This window comes from Carassius auratus, unplaced genomic scaffold (assembly GCF_003368295.1).
Source record: "Carassius auratus strain Wakin unplaced genomic scaffold, ASM336829v1 scaf_tig00214183_4049273_7079891, whole genome shotgun sequence".
NCBI classification, from domain to species: Eukaryota; Metazoa; Chordata; class Actinopteri; order Cypriniformes; family Cyprinidae; genus Carassius; species Carassius auratus.
The window spans coordinates 1,768,445-1,786,835 of NW_020527547.1; the positions used below are offsets into that span (position 1 = coordinate 1,768,445).

Consider the following 18,391-nt stretch of genomic DNA (forward strand, 5'->3'; position numbering starts at 1 on the left):
TTCTGCATAAAGACATTCATTTCTTTCATTAAAAAAAGTGTAGTGATTCCAAAGTTTTGAGCTATAGTGTATATACATTTCTTCACAATTCTTGACTGGTAAGTTCCAGTTAGATAATGTTTTGTTCAAATTTTCATATAGATTTGGCATAATAAACATTATATATTTCTGTTCATTTACCAGGTAATGTGGCAGACTACATTGGTGCAGCTGACCGCAATGGGATTACTTATCATCTCTTTTGACAAAAAATGGAAAGAAAGTGGAAATTAAAGGAGAAAAGACAAATTTGTCTGTCTGGTTTCAATATTGTCCTAATTAAAAAATGAGTCCTTCTGCCTTTAATCTTTACAGCACAAAAACCAAGTGTATTGAAGCTGTGGTTCAATATTATGGACAGAATTTAATTTAAGTGTGAAATGTTCACTAGACGTGTGTGTTGTGTGTATGTTTATATATGTACAGGGTGGCCAAAATTGCTGGTAAGAGAGATTCGACTCTTATGCCAGAGTTCAACATTTTCCAATGACATTGTCATCACTAGATAGAGACAGAACACTGATTTGTTACTTATATTTTAGGAAGATTATGAACTATAGTGTGGCTCTTTATAGTTAGAAATACATGATAAAAAGGCGTTCTTGCCAGTCAATTCTCTCTATCATATATAAAAATATTATGATCCGTTTTGTTGAGTAATTGTGTATTTTAAGTGCAACGAACATCTCCTGCATTGCATCACTGTACTGAACCCCTATTTTTCTATTAAATGCTTATAACGCAGGACATTAACACATCATGTTAATGATCATCAATTTATACAGAATGAATATTATAAAGAATCAAGGGCAGTAAGCCCATTTAAAGCCCTAGTTTACCGGTAATAAGAAGTCCTGACTTTATTCCTTAACATTGATGAAGTGTTGTGGTCCAAACCAAAAATCCATCGGTGTGATTTTACTTACCTGAACACTTCAATAGTCTATGGGTGTTGCAGGTGTACTTATGTTTGGAGTGGGGCTATAAGAGTGGATTGCTTTGTTGTTGTATTGTTCTATTTAGTATGAATGCACAAAAAAGCTTACTTGAAAAACTGTTTAATTAACCTGCAGGGAACTTCTGAACTTCTCCATGTGTCTCAGCTTCAGTCTCTAAACACAATACAGGAGTGACTTAAAGTTGTGATTACTGTAGATGATGTGCATGGTGGCATGAGCATCAAGCCATAATTACATGCCTCGGAATAAACCAATACATTGTCTTTACCAGCTCATGTATCCTTTGCTTGATGGAATTGTCTTTGAATTTAGTTCTAGCCTTCAATAAAATAAAGTATTATATACTACATACATATACTACATCTGTGACACAGGGCCAGTTACCACAGAAAATAAAGTTCACGGGGAAAATTTGAACAGCTAAAATCTGGAACAAAGAAATATAATCCAGGAAACAAGCTATGAAACCTCTGAAAATGTTTTTTTAATTTTTTATTATTCTACATACTGTATAAGAATACGATCATTTGAAACCAAAGAAACATACAAATCTAAGTAAAAAATAACATTCAGAGGAATCTTTTAATAGCTGCATGTTTTAATTTCCCTATTGTCTAAGTTGCCTGTACAAATGGATAATCAATAGCTGGATCTCAGCATCACCAATATTAATGTCTATGGCCTTTAAAAAGAAATCCAGAGCCTCTTGCTTCCTCCCTTCTGCCAAACACTGTTTCCCAGAGAGGACCAGCATCTCATACGTGTTCTCAGAGGGTTTAGAAGTAGTCACATCACTGCTTGTGGAACTAACAGGAAGAATGTGTGTTACCGGAGGGAATGTTTTAGGGGCACACTGGTCTATCATTTCATTGGAGTCTTGTTCAAATTCAGCAGTGGATTCAAACAGGGCGCTGTGCCATTCTTCTTCCTCCTGGTATCTTCCTGAATCTACACTTTCTTCTATCTCTTCAAGCTCTTCATGAACTTCGGACTCCTCTGAGTTTAAAGTCTCTTGACTGGGTTCCTCTTCTTCCACCACCAACTCATCAGTTTGTGATTCCCTGGCTTCAGATATTTGAATGGATTTGGTTTTATCTCCATTGGGTTCCTCTTCACCCATTGCTGATTCATCTGCATGAGTTTCACTGGCTTCAGTGGTCTCATAGTATTTGGATTTGCCTCCACTCTGCTCCTCATCTTCCACCATGGAGTCATCTGCATGAGTTTCACTGGCTTCAGAGGCCTCATAGGATTTGTTTTTGCCTACACTGTGCTCCTCCTCTTCCACCACAGAGTCATCTGCATGAGTTTCACTGGCTTCAGAGGCCTCATAGGATTTGTTTTTGCCTACACTGTGCTCCTCCTCCTCCATCACGGAGTCATCTGCATGAGTTTCACTGGCTTCAGAGGCCTCAAAGGATTTGGTTTTGCCTCCACTCTCCTCCTCCTCCTCCATCACGGAGTCATCTGCATGAGTTTCACTGGCTTCAGAGGCTTCATAGGATTTGGTTTTGCCTCCACTGTCCTCCTCCTCCTCCATCACGGAGTCATCTGCATGAGTTTCACTGGCTTCAGAGGCTTCATAGGATTTGGTTTTGCCTCCACTGTCCTCTTCCTCCTCCATCACGGAGTCATCTGCATGAGTTTCACTGGCTTCAGAGGCCTCAAAGGATTTGGTTTTGCCTCCACTCTCCTCCTCCTCCTCCATCACGGAGTCATCTGCATGAGTTTCACTGGCTTCAGAGGCTTCATAGGATTTGGTTTTGCCTCCACTGTCCTCCTCCTCCTCCATCACGGAGTCATCTGCATGAGTTTCACTGGCTTCAGAGGCTTCATAGGATTTGGTTTTGCCTCCACTGTCCTCTTCCTCCTCCATCACGGAGTCATCTGCATGAGTTTCACTGGCTTCAGAGGCTTCATAGGATTTGGTTTTGCCTCCACTGTCCTCCTCCTCCTCCATCACGGAGTCATCTGCATGAGTTTCACTGGCTTCAGAGGTCTCATAGTATTTGGTTTTGCCTCCACTTGGCTCCTCATCTTCCACCACGGAGTCATTTGCATGAGATTCACTGGCTTCAGAGGCCTCAAAGGATTTGTTTTTGCCTAAACTGGGCTCCTCCTCTTCCACCACGGAGTCATCTGCATGAGTTTCACTGGCTTCAGAGGCCTTATAGGATTTGGTTTTGCCTCCACTGGGCTCCTCATCTTCCACCTTGGAGTCATCTGCATGAGTTTCACTGGCTTCAGAGGCCTTATAGGATTTGGTTTTGCCTCCACTGGGCTCCTCATCTTCCACCATGGAGTCATCTGCATGAGTTTCACTGGCTTCAGAGGCCTCATAGGATTTGGTTTTGCCTACACTGGGCTCCTCATCTTCCACCATGGAGTCATCTGCATGAGTTTCACTGGCTTCAGAGGCCTTATAGGATTTGGTTTTGCCTCCACTGGGCTCCTCATCTTCCACCACGGAGTCATCTGCATGAGTTTCACTGGCTTCAGAGGCCTCATAGGATTTGGTTTTGCCTACACTGGGCTCCTCATCTTCCACCATGGAGTCATCTGCATGAGTTTCACTGGCTTCAGAGGCCTTATAGGATTTGGTTTTGCCTCCACTGGGCTCCTCATCTTCCACCACGGAGTCATCTGCATGAGATTCACTGGCTTCAGAGGCCTCATAGGATTTGGTTTTGCCTCCACTCTGCTCATCATCTTCCACCACTGAGTCATCTGCATGAGTTTCACTGGCTTCAGAGGCCTCATAGGATTTGGTTTTGCCTCCACTCTGCTCCTCATCTTCCACCACGGAGTCATCTGCATGAGTTTCACTGGCTTCAGAGGTCTCATAGGATTTGGTTTTGCCTCCACTCTGCTCATCATCTTCCACCACTGAGTCATCTGCATGAGTTTCACTGGCTTCAGAGGTCTCATAGGATTTGGTTTTGCCTCCACTCTGCTCCTCATCTTCCACCATGGAGTCATCTGCATGAGTTTCACTGGCTTCAGAGGTCTCAAAGGATTTGTTTTTACCTACACTGGGCTCCTCCTCTTCCACCACGGAGTCATCTGCATGAGATTCACTGGCTTCAGAGGTCTCATAGGATTTGGTTTTATTTTCACTGGGCTCTTCTGACTCCTCATCAGAGTCATTCTCCAGCATGGACACTATGAAGGACCTTCTTGATGCCACAGAAGTGTTCAGGCTTCGCCAAAGTCGGCTACTGTCAGTCAAAGTGGATTTTGGTGTTAAACAACCCAGCCTGTTGAGACCATCAGCCAATGGGCTGCCTGTTATACATGGCTTTTCTGAATCCTCCTCTTCTTCATCAGTATCAGAAATTATCTGCCTTTTCCTATTCCGAACTGAATGCACAAATGAGTCTTCCGAAGGTGTATCCGGAGCAGAACGGATTGTCAGAAGAGATTCATGCTTGCTGACTTCACAAATGCTAGGATTCAAGATCTCACTGTCGTTGCATTTACTGATTTCACCATTGTTTGGTTTACCATAATGTCTGCTGCTTTCATGGATGCTTGCTTCTTCCAGCCTTTCTCCACTGACATCCATCTGAAGCTGAAACTCAGGACTTTCCTCTGCTAGTGATTCATCCACATCACAACCTTCCTCTTCTTCAACAGAGAACATATTTGCACTGTCCTCTAGCTGCAAGTTTCCCTGAAGCATTTCCACATCTGCTTTAAAAGACTCTCCCGCTGTGGCATCATGTGGAGATTGAGGTGACGAAAGCATCATTGAATTGGGCTTGTCCACCTGGACCTCTTGGTTATCAACAGCATCAGATGCTATCGAAAGCTCTTCCAACTTTGGAAAATGGCAAGAAGTACTTGGCATGTCGTGAACAGATTTTCGTTTCTCTGATGCTCCATTATCATACAACACATCCTCCTCATCTAAACTGTCATCCAGCGTGATGACAGTATCAGCTAGCTTGTCAGCAGCAGGACTAACTTGCACGTTTCTTTCTCCACCAGACCAAGGCGACTCAGTTTTCACTTGGTCTTCTTTATCTACAATTTGTTCTTCTTCACTTACATTTTCCATCTTTGCATCCTCAACTGTTGGAAAGTTCTGCTCATCTTCCTCTATTTCTGGCTCATCAAAGAAGTCATATGTCACATCCACTGTCACCAGCTTGTTTTTGATACATGGAGGGGCTGGGAAGTCTCTTCTAGCAGATTTCAGTTGCCCTGTTTGAGCAGGTTCGATGTTCTGGGCCACGTTGTCCTTGAACTGGCAATGCAGTTCTGATTCCACCTGCATGAGCTCTTGTGCTTTCTGGACACGTGTTTGTATGTACTTATGTGACTCTTCATCCTCTGGGTCATCTTCATTAGCTGCCACCTCTTTAGTGAACATGAGGTCATGATCAGAGATGCCACACATCTCCATGGTGTGAAGGCGAGCGATGTGCTGGTCCAGGCTTGTGTCAGAGCGGCGGTGGTGTGCGTGCATTGCCTGAAGCTGCTGCTGAGTGGTGGACGAGCGTGTGTCTTCGAGATTAAACAGTTCATGCAGCTCCTGCTTACTAAAGTAACGGAAAGGGTTCTTCTTATCGCCGGTTGACTGCCGGATGAGAGACTCTTTAAACACCTGCAGATATAGGATGAAATAAAAATAATTACAACTATAACAAAAACAACTACAAATTATTAATTAATATAATTCAACAGTCAGATCAACAGTACTATTACAGAAACAATATGTCTGTCTTGATTTTGTTTTAATAACAGAAATAATAAATATAAATGAAATTTTAAAATGCATTATTATATCCAAAGTAATTGTGTTCTAAAAAGCAAAAGTGTGAATGTAAAATGGACTGACAGAATCACAACTGACTAAATACAAAATGTTAATTAACAGTTTTAATAGTTAATATTTTGCCATATACTGGCAAAAACATTCATTTGGAAACATAAAGCATTGCTTGTTATTAGCATGGCCTGAATTTCATTTTGGCAAATGGTGGGTAATTCCCCCTTTAGGTGGCTCTTATGGGGGGAATTTTTTAATATGACGAGGGAGTTAGGTTATTTTTTAGACATATTTTTTAAACTACAATCATCCAACCTAAATATTTTGTCACCCAGTGTATTTGTGTTTCACAATTTATAGTGTTTGATTCATATTTGTTTTGTAAGGAAGATACTTAAAAAGAACTTTGATTTCAAACTCTGAACTGAATTTATTTTAACTAGAAAAAAGAAAAGTAAAAAAAAAGAGTAATAAAATAAGAATAGATAAATGACAAGCAATGGCAAAAACAAAATAACTAGATACAACTAAAATTAACTATGCTTTATGTTTGCATATGTATAATACTCCGGTACAGAAATACACCATAAACTGAATAATTTATTTAACTTTAAAATAACATAATTTAGTCTTCAATGTATGAATACATTTTAGTGACAGCAGGCTTATTTAGCTTGCTGTTTCTTTAAGACCTCATGCATGGATCTGTTACCCATACGTTTTGTTTCTCTTTACATTAACTTAATAGCCTATTTAACGACTTTAGTTTAGTATAAATCGACTGTTTACATAAATACTCATTAAGATGGGCATTTGATGTGTGTCTGTGTGTGTATGCTTTGGGTGTGAGCTCACAGAAAAGGGTCATACGGAGAGTGTGCAAGTACTGTATTGAGCACTTAAATGTTTTGAATTGTAAGACTCAAAAACAAAGTGCAAATGATACATTCCGCCATTTGTCCTGAGAGACTTTCATGCTGAAATATTTTTGGGAATTACCCCCATAACAAGTGCAGAAACTGTGGGAATAAGTAGAATAATGTGCGATCCCGTGCCGAAATTCAAGCCCTGATTAGTTTGTAGTTTTTGTACATCCGTTTCAATGTGGTTCAAAGTTTTTTTATTTTTACCTGTCTGCGGTAGATTTTCTCCTCCACAGTGCCACAGGTGATGAGTCTATAGATGATGACATTTTTGGATTGGCCAATTCGGTAGGCACGGTCCACAGCCTGAGCATCTGTTGCAGGGTTCCAGCTGGGGTCAAAGATCACGACACGGTTTGCTGCGGTTAACGTGACGCCGACTCCACCAACCTGAGTGGTGAGAAGAAAGATTGTGTAGCGTTTCTTTGTCTGGAACAACTTGATACGCTTCTCCCTTTCTGCCAGTTTCGTCACTGTGCCATCCAAGCGCAGAATCTGAAAGTTTCTTTTAAGCAGGACATGCGCTATGATATCTAACATCTTCCTTGACTGGGAGAAGATCAGGGTCCGATGGCCCTCTTCACGGAGACATTCCATTAGAGATACGAGAAACTGCAGCTTCCCTGACTCTGCAACCAAAGTCTCATCTGAGAGGTCGGATGGATGGATAGAGGCAGAACTTTGCTCCAGGCCTAGTTGAGTCACAGCTCGATTAGACAGGAGCCTGGGATGGTCACAGATCTTTTTTAACTCCACAAGCTCAGACAGTGGCGATCTGTTAGTCGTCCGCAACTCCTTAATATGGTCCAGTGAGGTGAACTGTTTATAAATGTCCTCCTGAATCGAGTTGAGGTACGTCCACACGATGAGATCGTTCTTTCGTGTTAACGATGGCATTTCAATGCCTTTGCCAGCATTTGGACATTGGTTCTCTTGATCTACCTCGTCTTCATAGCCTTCTTCACGTTTATCCTTTTTGTGCTGAACATCTGCTTTGGTCCGCCTGAGAAAATAAGGTTTGATGATGTCAATCAAGTTCTGGGAAATCTTCAGTCCAAGAGCTTTCTCTTCTGGAGTGGCGTCTTTCTCCCTTGCACGTGTGATGGGATTCTCATACTCTGTTTTGAATGTTTTGTAGGTTCCCAGAAGCGACCCCTGGCAAGCAAATTCATACAGAGCCCACATCTCTTGTAGGTTATTCTGAACTGGAGTGCCCGTAAGTAGCACACGGTGTTGTGCGGGGATGGCACGAACGCTTTTAGCAGTTTTAGTGGATGGGGTTTTGATTTTATGGGCCTCGTCCAGGATGACATAGCCCCATTCGAACTTACATTGATCATATGATGCAAGCTGCTCATAGTTGTTGATGAGCATCTGGTAGGTGGTAATGATGACTCCTCCTCTGCGCTGGATTTGCTCCAGGTTCCTGTTCCGCTCAGCTTTGTTGGTACCGTGAAACACTTTCACCCTAATGCCAGGAGACCACTTCTTGAACTCACGTACCCAGTTCTGTATGAGTGAGGTAGGCATGACTAACAGGGTATGATTGGCCAACTCTGCATCATACATTCCTGACAAAAATGAAATGACCTGAATGGTCTTGCCAAGGCCCATGTCGTCAGCCAGGATTCCTCCTTTCCTTCCGTCGCGGTGGAGACTGTACAGGAATGCCACACCCTCTTTCTGATGGTCATACAATTGATTGTAAAGCACTTTATAAAGCTTCAATCCACTATCATTCACATCCACAAATTCATCCTCTTCCTCATCTTCCTCCACATCTCTCTGAATGCGATCCTGTATGGCCTGAATCCATTTCTTCAGCTTGTCACTCGGCTGCAGCTGGTAAGCCAGTTGAAACAGCTTAAGGGCGTGAGGCAGATCATCACGCTTGACAGCCTCCTTTCCTTCCTGTTGATACCTGCAAAAATAATCAAAACGGTTACACAGGAACAACAACAAAAATTACACCCACATACTAATATCAGTTAATCCACATTTAAAACACTTTTGTTTTTGGTCAAACTCAAAGTAGATGAACTATACATGTGTAAACAGACATTAATCTTTTTTCCCCAACAACCAGATGTAGTAGAAAAAAATGTTTGTGTGTTTTTGTTGTTGTTGTTTTTTACATCAGGTCAGGGCAAGTAGTCAGATGTGTTTTAATTTGAATTTACACATTTCATTAAATACAATATTTATTGGCTAAACAATATTTTTGTATTAGCTCATGCATTTTAGCAGATTCATAATCACTTTGCTAAAAATTTTTTACAATAAATGCTATTGTTGTAGCCTACCCCAAATAATGTAACAACCAGGATGCATTTAAGAGAGGTGTGACCAAAATAAAAGATGTGCTGTGTAAATATGTTCAAAGCGCTCATTTTCATACCCACATGGTTGACAGCTGTTAATGCACAATCATTGTTTTAGATCAACAAACTGTAATATTGTATTTCCACTCAAACCGAAAGCTTAAATCTAGGCAATGTACATACATGCCGAAATAAAGCTTGCTGATTTTAGGTTTGAAAATGATGAAAATTCATAAAAAATAGGAAAAAAAAGATAAGATCAGCATTGTATTTTTAAGTGCACTATAAAATAACTATATTTTTTTATACTCAATTTATTTTATTACTATTACGTCTATTAATAATTATTTTATTTTTATAGTTACAGTTAATAAGTCACGCTATCTGCAGTGTGAGTACCAAACCAAATCTCCAGCTGCTCATATGAGAACCAGACCGAAAAACTTATGTACACCCCTGGTAACAACATATCCTGCTATTGTCTTTGAAGTGTATCTTTTTATTATAACAATTAAGCATGAAATATATAATTATTTTCTGTAGCCAAAACTTTGAGCAAACATTTTATGAGATATTTTCACTAGACTAAAAAATAAAAAGAATAAAACGTAGGTGATATACCCCTTATTTAATTTTCAATCCCAGTATCATCGATACCAACACCTCCATACATCTAAACTAAATTGATCTTTTAAATTCTTAAAAGTATATATATAAATATATATATACATTTCATATATATATATATATATATATATATATATATATATATATATATATATATATATATATATATATATATACATTTCATAGCCTTTTTTTTGTTTACACTGTCAGACGTAAAATGTAAAAAAAAAAATGCATGCTTAAGGGTAGATATTGAGGTAGGCTACAATATGTACTTTTGAGGTTACATCTTGAAAAATAACCACGGTGTTACATAAGTACTAAATTAAATTATTATTAGCATGGTTTTTGCTACAAAAATAATGGTTAAAATAATATCCCTTTAGTGGTAAATTTGTGGTTACTGCAGGTTTACTATAAATACTGTGGTAAACTGTGGTTACTGTTAGGGATGCACGATCATGATTTTTCATGGCAGATCCCGATACTGATTTTTTTACAAGCAAACTGTCCGATTCCGATGCCGATTTTTTTTTCTTTTTAAGCAACAAACAAGAAAGAAGGAAAATGTGCATAAACAAGATGCTTATAGGCAAAACTGGCTTTTGGCTATTGAAAACAATAACCTTAACCATCTGAAATTAACGGCAGTATCTGCACAATAAGCAGATTACATTTAATACAAAACATAGATGGTACAGACAACAGCATTTAGCTTTTGTATTTGAATTGGGTTGAAACTACATAGCCTTGTGTTAAAAGATTAACTGATGTGAAATTAAAGGCAATAACTCCATAGTTCTACAATCCACTCAACACAATCGTCACACTAATCAGAATTCAGTATTTTTTAGTTTTAAATTTGGTTAAAAAAAAAAAGGTCTTTACCAGTAAAATTAAATAAGTATGCTATATAAATACATTATTCCAAAATGTTAAAATCAAACAATGTTGGTGCGAATAAAACAAAGATGCAAAGTGTTTCAATTATCCAATAAAAAAAAATTAGGGTAATGATTCACATATATTTTTTTAAATGAGCCAATGAAAAATGTATAACTATCATTACCCTACTTTTTTTATTGGATGAATAAACCACTTTTTTTTCATTGTGCTATAGCAGTTGATTTTTAAATCAAATTAAGTAAATCGTTAAATGTAATTTTAAGGTAAAATAAAAATAATCCTATGCAGAACTGACGTTTACGTCTGGCTTTTCAAACGTATATGCCAGTTCTAATTTACCAAAAAAAAATAAAAATAAAAAAAATAATAAACGTTTCGTTTCTCATCCAACACGCGAGAATCTGAGCTGAACATCCCTTCACAGGGCACGGACAGGTACAGGACGCTCGCGCAGCTTCAGTGAGCAGGAAAGGTTCTTATTTTTGCGCCAGTACACCAACGGCTGATCGCTTCCTGCTATCTGTGCCTCAGACATGTAGCTCTGCGCTCCCAGTGCTGAACGGCTGCCGGTGTCCTGCGCACAGATTTCAAAATACTTCACACAAATGACATAGCGAAAGATTACAACGAAGTCTGTGCATGCGGGCGCACTTCCGGAAAATTAGGGCGAAAAAAAAAGACCAAAAACCGTCCGGTTCCGATTTATGGCCGGTCAACTGGTGCATCCTTAGTACAGTAGTAAAAGCATGGTCAATTTTTGTAAAAGCTGGCAGGCTATTGTAGCCCTAAAGGTGAAGCACTTTAGCACTTTTGTTTAAGGATAGATTTATTAACAGCAATTACAGAAAATAACACAAATTAACTTTTAACTACCATTTAAAAAAAATTAACTTGTAAAGCCAAATTAAAATAAATATAACGTACACTATAGCCTACTGTTCAAAAGCTTGGGGTCAGACTCAGCAAATTAATATTTTATGCTTTTGAAAGAAGTGTCTAACCATGCTAATGAAGGCAGCACTTTTTTGAAAAAACAAAAAAACATAACAAAACATACATTTTGTCAAATATAAAAACTCAAAATAACTATTTTCTATTTTAATATATTTGAAAAATGTCATTTAAAATGCATCTGTTATCAAAGCTGAATTTTCAGCATCATCTCCAATCTTCATGCGTCACATGATCCTTCAGAAATCATTCTAATATGCTGATTTGCTTCTCAATATATATATATATATATATATATATATATATATATATATATATATATATATATAGGCCTATATATATATATATATATATATATATATATATATATATATATATATATATATATATATATTATATATAGTTTATTGTGAAATAACTCCTTATTGCTTCTCTGTCATTTGATACGCATTGATCTGGACTAAGCTGATTTCCAAAATGCTGGTCGCAGACAACAAGATCTACTGATGCTTCTGAAGCCCTGTTTGAACACACACTGAGAGCTAAGCGTCAGCAGCTGTCTGTTTTGTTACGTCTTTCGCTTTTGCGTATGTTCCGATGAGCAGGAGAAAGTTCTATCCTACTTCTATCCTATAAGTTATTCGCTAATATAGTCTATTTTCCCACTCAATAAAATTAATGGTTAAAATGCACTTTATGATATATATTTTAATTTGAGGATCGATACAACATCAATATACCTCAATAACGTCAAAGTATTGAAAATTCAGGATCGATCCAGGGCTAATTCCCACTAAAAGATGAAAATGTACAAAAGCATTCTGAAAAAGTATTAAATATTTACGGCTACGTTAAAAACAAATGTTGTTATTGTGAGCGAGGTATTTAAAAGTACCATGCATGCCATTAAGTTAATGTAGACAGTAAAATACATATCCCGGCGGGTTACACTGTAACCTGAGAATAATCTGCATTTTTTTTTTACCTTGTGTATTTGTCCATCTTCTTTGTGTCTATAGACAGACAGCTGCAATAGAAAAAAAACACACTTGTTCTCTACACGCAATGAGAGTTTTATGTCGGAATCAAAGTTCAAAGGGTTATTAATAAAAACTGTCAGCAGCACAAATGCGATTATTTGGTTACATACCTCTCTAACTTGTCCGTGATTTCTTCAACTTTATTGATCGGCATATTTGCGTTTATTTTTTAGGAACTTTCATTTAACGGCATATGTATCTATCAGTCTACAGCCTCTAGTCTCCAACCTGAATGCGGTAAAAAAAAAAAAGGGGATTTTAACAAACGTTTTGTTGTTCGCGCGCCGTCCTCACCCAATCGCTTGCTGCGCTACTGCGCATGCGCTCTATGTTATGTGGTTAGGGGAACTTCTGCATGTCTTGGAGTTATTAACCACATCTGGATAACATGACAACGCACAAAAACACTCGAAAAACTACATCAGCCGATACAAATGGAAATCTTTTCATACTTGAAAAAAACATGTTCGTCACTGTAAACTGTTAGGACTGTAGTAAATATCTAACTTGTTCATAACGCCGTATTAAACTCTACAAAATTCCTGTAACAACCCCTGCTATATGGTGTTAAACTGCAGGTGCTACAGATGCGTTCATACCTTGATCAGATTAATCAAGCTGATCAAAACTGTCGAGATTTTGGAACTGGCTTCTGACTTTGTAGATCTAAATTTATAAGCTTGCGTCCTCCAGTTTCTAAAAGTAAAGGATTGCCCAGCAAATGTTGAGATTACTGGTTTTCTAGCACATGACGCTTGGAATTTTTTTTGTTTGTTATTTAGTTATCTAAGAAATTGCAGGAATCGTTTGGTTTAGTCATAAACTTCCTTATGTATGTGTGCGTGTGCGTGCGTGTTTTTAATATATGCCTTGTAACACAGCAGGGCTTGGGTAGCACCGATTTGGATGCACTCAGGTAACTTCATGATCTTCTTTTCTCTGTTAATAACATCTTAAATGGTAGCACAGTCTTAACCGATAGCACTAACAGTGGTCAAGGTAATGAGGATGATTATTGGACATAACCCTTGAATTTTCAATAAGATACATTGTTTTGAGAAAGGATACCCTTTGTGTGTGCAAGTGCATGTAAGAAATTTAATCAATAGCTCTTAAAACTATTTAACTGATATATCTACCTTACATTTGAGGTAACTTTGATTGGGAATTAATCTATCAAAAGGAAGAGATGTGAGAGCAATCTTTCTATAGCTGTACTGCCCCATCTCTGTGCCTGCTGTTGCCATGGGGTGTTTGGGAATTTCCCTTTTTTTTAGTGACAGCAGCAGTTTGTAAACTGTAAGTTTGTTAAGTTCCCAAACTTCAGTCAGTTACACAGAAGGGTGCTTGTCAGTCATCAGATAATAGGGTCAAACAAGCAACCAAGTACCATAAGTATCTAAAATCATGTGTTACTGTACGGTTGATATGTCTGTAGAGGACATCATGTGGACATCAGGACATCATGTAACATATATATTGGAATATGTCTATATATATTATTGAGATGCTTAAATATAGTTTTTTTTTTGTAAACTTATGAAATGTATCCAATATACTAATAAAGTTAAAGTAATGTTTATTATTGAAAAAAAAAACTATATGTTTGTGAAAATGTAACATTTACACTGGCTTCTTTGCCTTTAAACTGAAATGTACAGTACTTCATTTTTAGTTCATGTGTAGTTCTTTGATAAATATTCTGTTCTGCCACTGAGGTTTTGCTGAAAATATACTACTGTTCAAAAAGTTTGGAGTCAGTAAGGAAAAATGTATCTCATGCTCATCAGGGCTGCTTATATTTGATTACAAAAAGAGTAAAAACATCAAAATTTTTAAATATATTAATAATGTATTAATACGACTGTTAACTATGTTTATGTATTTAAAAATGTATTTATTTCTGCAATGGCAAAACTCCAATATTGTGTTGGCTGATTACTAAAATGCTTATTTGGTGCTCAAGAAATATAAAATTTTATTATCAGTTATGTTTATTTTATTATTTTTATTTTTATTACAATGAGCGTTCAGTGCAACGGCGTCCAGGTGCGGGGTTAACAGGTTAAAACATTTTTTTTTTTGAAAAAGAAATATTTTTTAACATTCTAAATGTGTTTTATTGAGTCACTTTCAAACAGTTTAATGCATTCTTGCTGATTAAAAATATGGATTTCTCTACTGACCCCAAACCTTTGAACAATGGTGTATTTATTGATCATTTTCATCAACAGTTGTATGTAATGGTTAAATGTTTTCCAGCAGGAGGATCTATTGCGAGACATGCAGAAGTGTTTTTACAACATGAAAGTTGAAGAGGATAAAAAAGAGACAGTAATTTTGAGAGAACGGTGTGCATGAAAAAAATGTGGATAATTATTTCAGAGTTTGTGCCTGCATAAGCCAATTCAGTGGAAAAGAATATTCTGTTGTTTCTAATAATATTAATTTGTTTATGTTAGTGAGGACAGTATTGATATCCAATGTACAGACTTTCCGGATTTCTCAGAGGATTTCCGTCAGATTGTTAAAGTTGGCTGGCTAGAGAAAACCTCTCCAAAAGGGTAAGAAACAATTGTGACAAATATGCCTTCTAAGACTTTTCTGGCATCCTGTGGTTTCGTTTATAATTTCATTATTTGTAAGTGTATTATAATATTTGTGTTTGTATTTTCAGTGGGAAGATTTACCAGCGCCGATGGGTGCAGCTGGATTCAGAATATTTGAGATATTTTCAATCCATCAAGGTAATGTAAATAAATGGGCCTTGAACAATCAATATGATCAAGATTCTTCTATTCAGATTAAATCCTGTGGACCAGATTTCCTAGTTCACTACCGTGTTTCCTTCCAAGTCATTCAAATGTTATGATTAGGCAAGTGAAGCAATGTAGCTTTACTTAATACTGTACATCTGAGATGATTTGACAGATGCTAAGATCTTTTAATCGTGATAACTGGAGATAAATCGTGATCATTTGGTTCTTCATAGAAGTTATCTGATTTGATTAAAATAACTGGATTAAGTTGTCTGAGATTACTCTGTGCTGACATTAAAGGACAGATATATCGCTACTCAAAACCAAGAGCAGCAATGCAGTGATTGGCTGATGGCAAGACCGCAACATAATGACATCATAGAATTAAGATCAAGGAAACAGCCTAACACTTAAAATTACATAAAAGATCTAATCCATATAATGTTTTTTGACTGTTTTTTAAAATGATTTTAAATTAATATTTTTTTTTATTGTTTGTACAGGCTTTGTTTTTTCAATATCAAGAGTATTGTAATTAGCAATTCATTTAATTTTAAAGTAAATTTGTTATCTCTATTTGTCTATTTTCTTATTTGACAATTATGCAACATTTAAATAATTTTCAAAATAATAATAAAAAAATTAATTAGCCTATTTCTACAAAATAATTTACTGGTCTATTAAGGTACACTAGTAAATTTGTAAAGTTTTCTAATTGTGGAATCCTGCTGGGTAATGTTTTTTTTATTTTTTTATATAACCTTTATTCCACCCTCTCATTGGGCAAAGGTGTCCTGATGGGACATATTTCAAACTTGTTTGTGCTATAGCTGTCATGGAAGCTACCCAAAGTTCTCTGGTTCACCCAGATTCACTGGTACTGTCTAGTGGAAAGTACCTGTTGGCCTATGCCCAATGAAAAGCACCTAAGACTCACTGTTTGTATTTAATTATATAACCAACTTCCAGAGCGGCCTAATTCTTACAAAACGCAAGTGAAATCATTTTATGGGTAACGTGGAATTATTCAAGATTGTTCAAGAGTTGAGACCTAGTCATAGCTTGATGATAGATGCCAGAGGGTTGATATTATTGTCTAGTCCTTTATTTATTAGCTGTGGAGTTCCTCGAGGGAGTTCCTTTAGGTCCCTTATTTTATCTTATATATATATAAATGATCTTAATGTTCAGAGGAACTTATTCTGTATGCAGATGATGCAGCAGTTTTAGTGTTTCATCGGGGGTCATAGAAGAAAAGATGACTTTGCAGCCACAGGTGTGTCTACATGGTTTTTAGATAATAAACTATCCCTACATGCAGGAAAGACTTCGGCCACTCTCTTTGCTTCTAAAATTAAACTAAATAAGGATGATACCTTTTTGATTAAGATAAATGGTATGGCTATAGAGGTAAACTATTCGGGTTGTTTAATATATAATAAATTAATGGGTGATTTTATAGCTAGAAAGACATTTATAAAAAATATGTGGAAAAATTAGGTTTTTAGCGAGGCAAGCCGGTTTATTAGATGTTCACTCTTTAAAATGATTATTCCTTAATTCAACCCCATTTTGATTATGCTTCCTCCTTTTGGTATGGTAGTTCTTCCCAAGTTATAAAGAATAAAGTGCCAAAGGCTCAAAACAAATGACTCAATTCAACTCAACTTTATTTATTTATAAAGCACTTTTAACACCACAAGTGGAACCAAAGTGCTGTACAGAAAGTATAAAAGAGAAACATAAAAACAAAAACAGACATATGACATATGACATACACACTTACAAAGCATTATTAAAAGCTAAAGAAAACAAATACGTTTTAAGCGCAATCTGGAAAAACACCCAATGAAAGACAAGTTTTAACAGAGAGAGGAAGGTCATTCCAAAGCCTAGGAACTTCAACAGAAAACGCCCGATCACTTTTACATTTTAAATGCATTCGTGGAACTAAAAGAAGTAACTGATCATTCAAGCGCAGAGATCTGCTGGAGCGGCTGATTAAATCAGTAACATACTTGGGGGCTAGACCATGCAGAGACTTAAAAACGTACAAAAGCGCTTTGTATTGAATTCTGTAATGTATGGATAACCAATGTAGTTTAATTAAAACCGGAGTAAAGTGTTCTCTCTTCTTATTACCCGTTAAAAGTCTGGCAGCTGAGTTCTGAACGAGCTGCAAACGGGAGAGAGAAGCCTGACTCACATCGAGATACAATACATTACAATAATCCAAACGTGAAGACACAAAGGCATGAACAGCCTTCTCCATATCATTAAAAGTAAGAATAGATTTCAATTTAAATATTGATCTAAGATGGAAGAAACTATTCTTAACAACAGCATTGATTTGCTGCTCAAATTTAAGCTCAGAGTCAAAAATTACTCCAAGGTTCCTCACGCTAGACAGTTTTTCCCCAGGAAAAAAACCCAGGTAGTCATCATCCACACCCCCCTTATTTCCAAATAAAATGATCTCAGTCTTATCCTCATTTAATTGGAGTAAGTTATTTGCAAGTCAGCACTTTTATGTTTCAGTGGTACATACTTTTGAGAATCATCTGCATAAAGATGATACTGAATCCCAAATTTTTCAAAAGTAGAACCTAGAGGGAATATATAAAAGGAAAATTAAATTGCTCCCAGTATTGAGCCCTGTGGAACCCCACACACAAGGGGGACAATGGAAGAAAAATAATCCCCTAAACTGGCTGAAAGAGTCCTATCCTTCAAATAGGAAGAGAACCATTTCAGGGCTAAGCCCTGAATACCAACCTGATCCCTAAGACGATCAATGAGAATGTTATGATCAACTCTATCAAATGCCACTGTAAGATCTAACAACAACAAGACAACACCTCCATCAAGACAACACCTCGTAGTATAGCATTGGAAACCCTCAAAAGTGCAGATTCTACACTATGACCTACTCTAAAACCTGACTAGGATCTATCGCAGATGTTATTCCTAATTAAAAAGTCATTAAGCTGTGCGTGCACAATTTTTTTCTAGTATCTTTGAAATAAAAGGCAATTTTGAAATCAGATGAAAATTACTCATGTCAAATGGGTCTAAGCTGTTTTTTTTTTTTT

General features: G+C 37.1%; 1 protein-coding gene across 1 annotated transcript; it reads right to left on the reverse strand.

Moving 5' to 3' along the window:
• Nucleotides 1–1,505: 1,505 nt before the first annotated feature.
• Nucleotides 1,506–13,052, reverse strand: LOC113091367 (DNA excision repair protein ERCC-6-like). The gene is made up of 4 exons (XM_026256845.1): nt 12,651–13,052; nt 12,486–12,527; nt 6,903–8,616; nt 1,506–5,607 (listed from the first exon to the last, which is right to left on the reverse strand). Exons 1-4 carry the CDS (start codon nt 12,692–12,694, stop codon nt 1,606–1,608), a joined length of 5,802 nt encoding a protein of 1,933 aa, XP_026112630.1. The 5' UTR covers nt 12,695–13,052; the 3' UTR covers nt 1,506–1,605.
• Nucleotides 13,053–18,391: the final 5,339 nt, after the last annotated feature.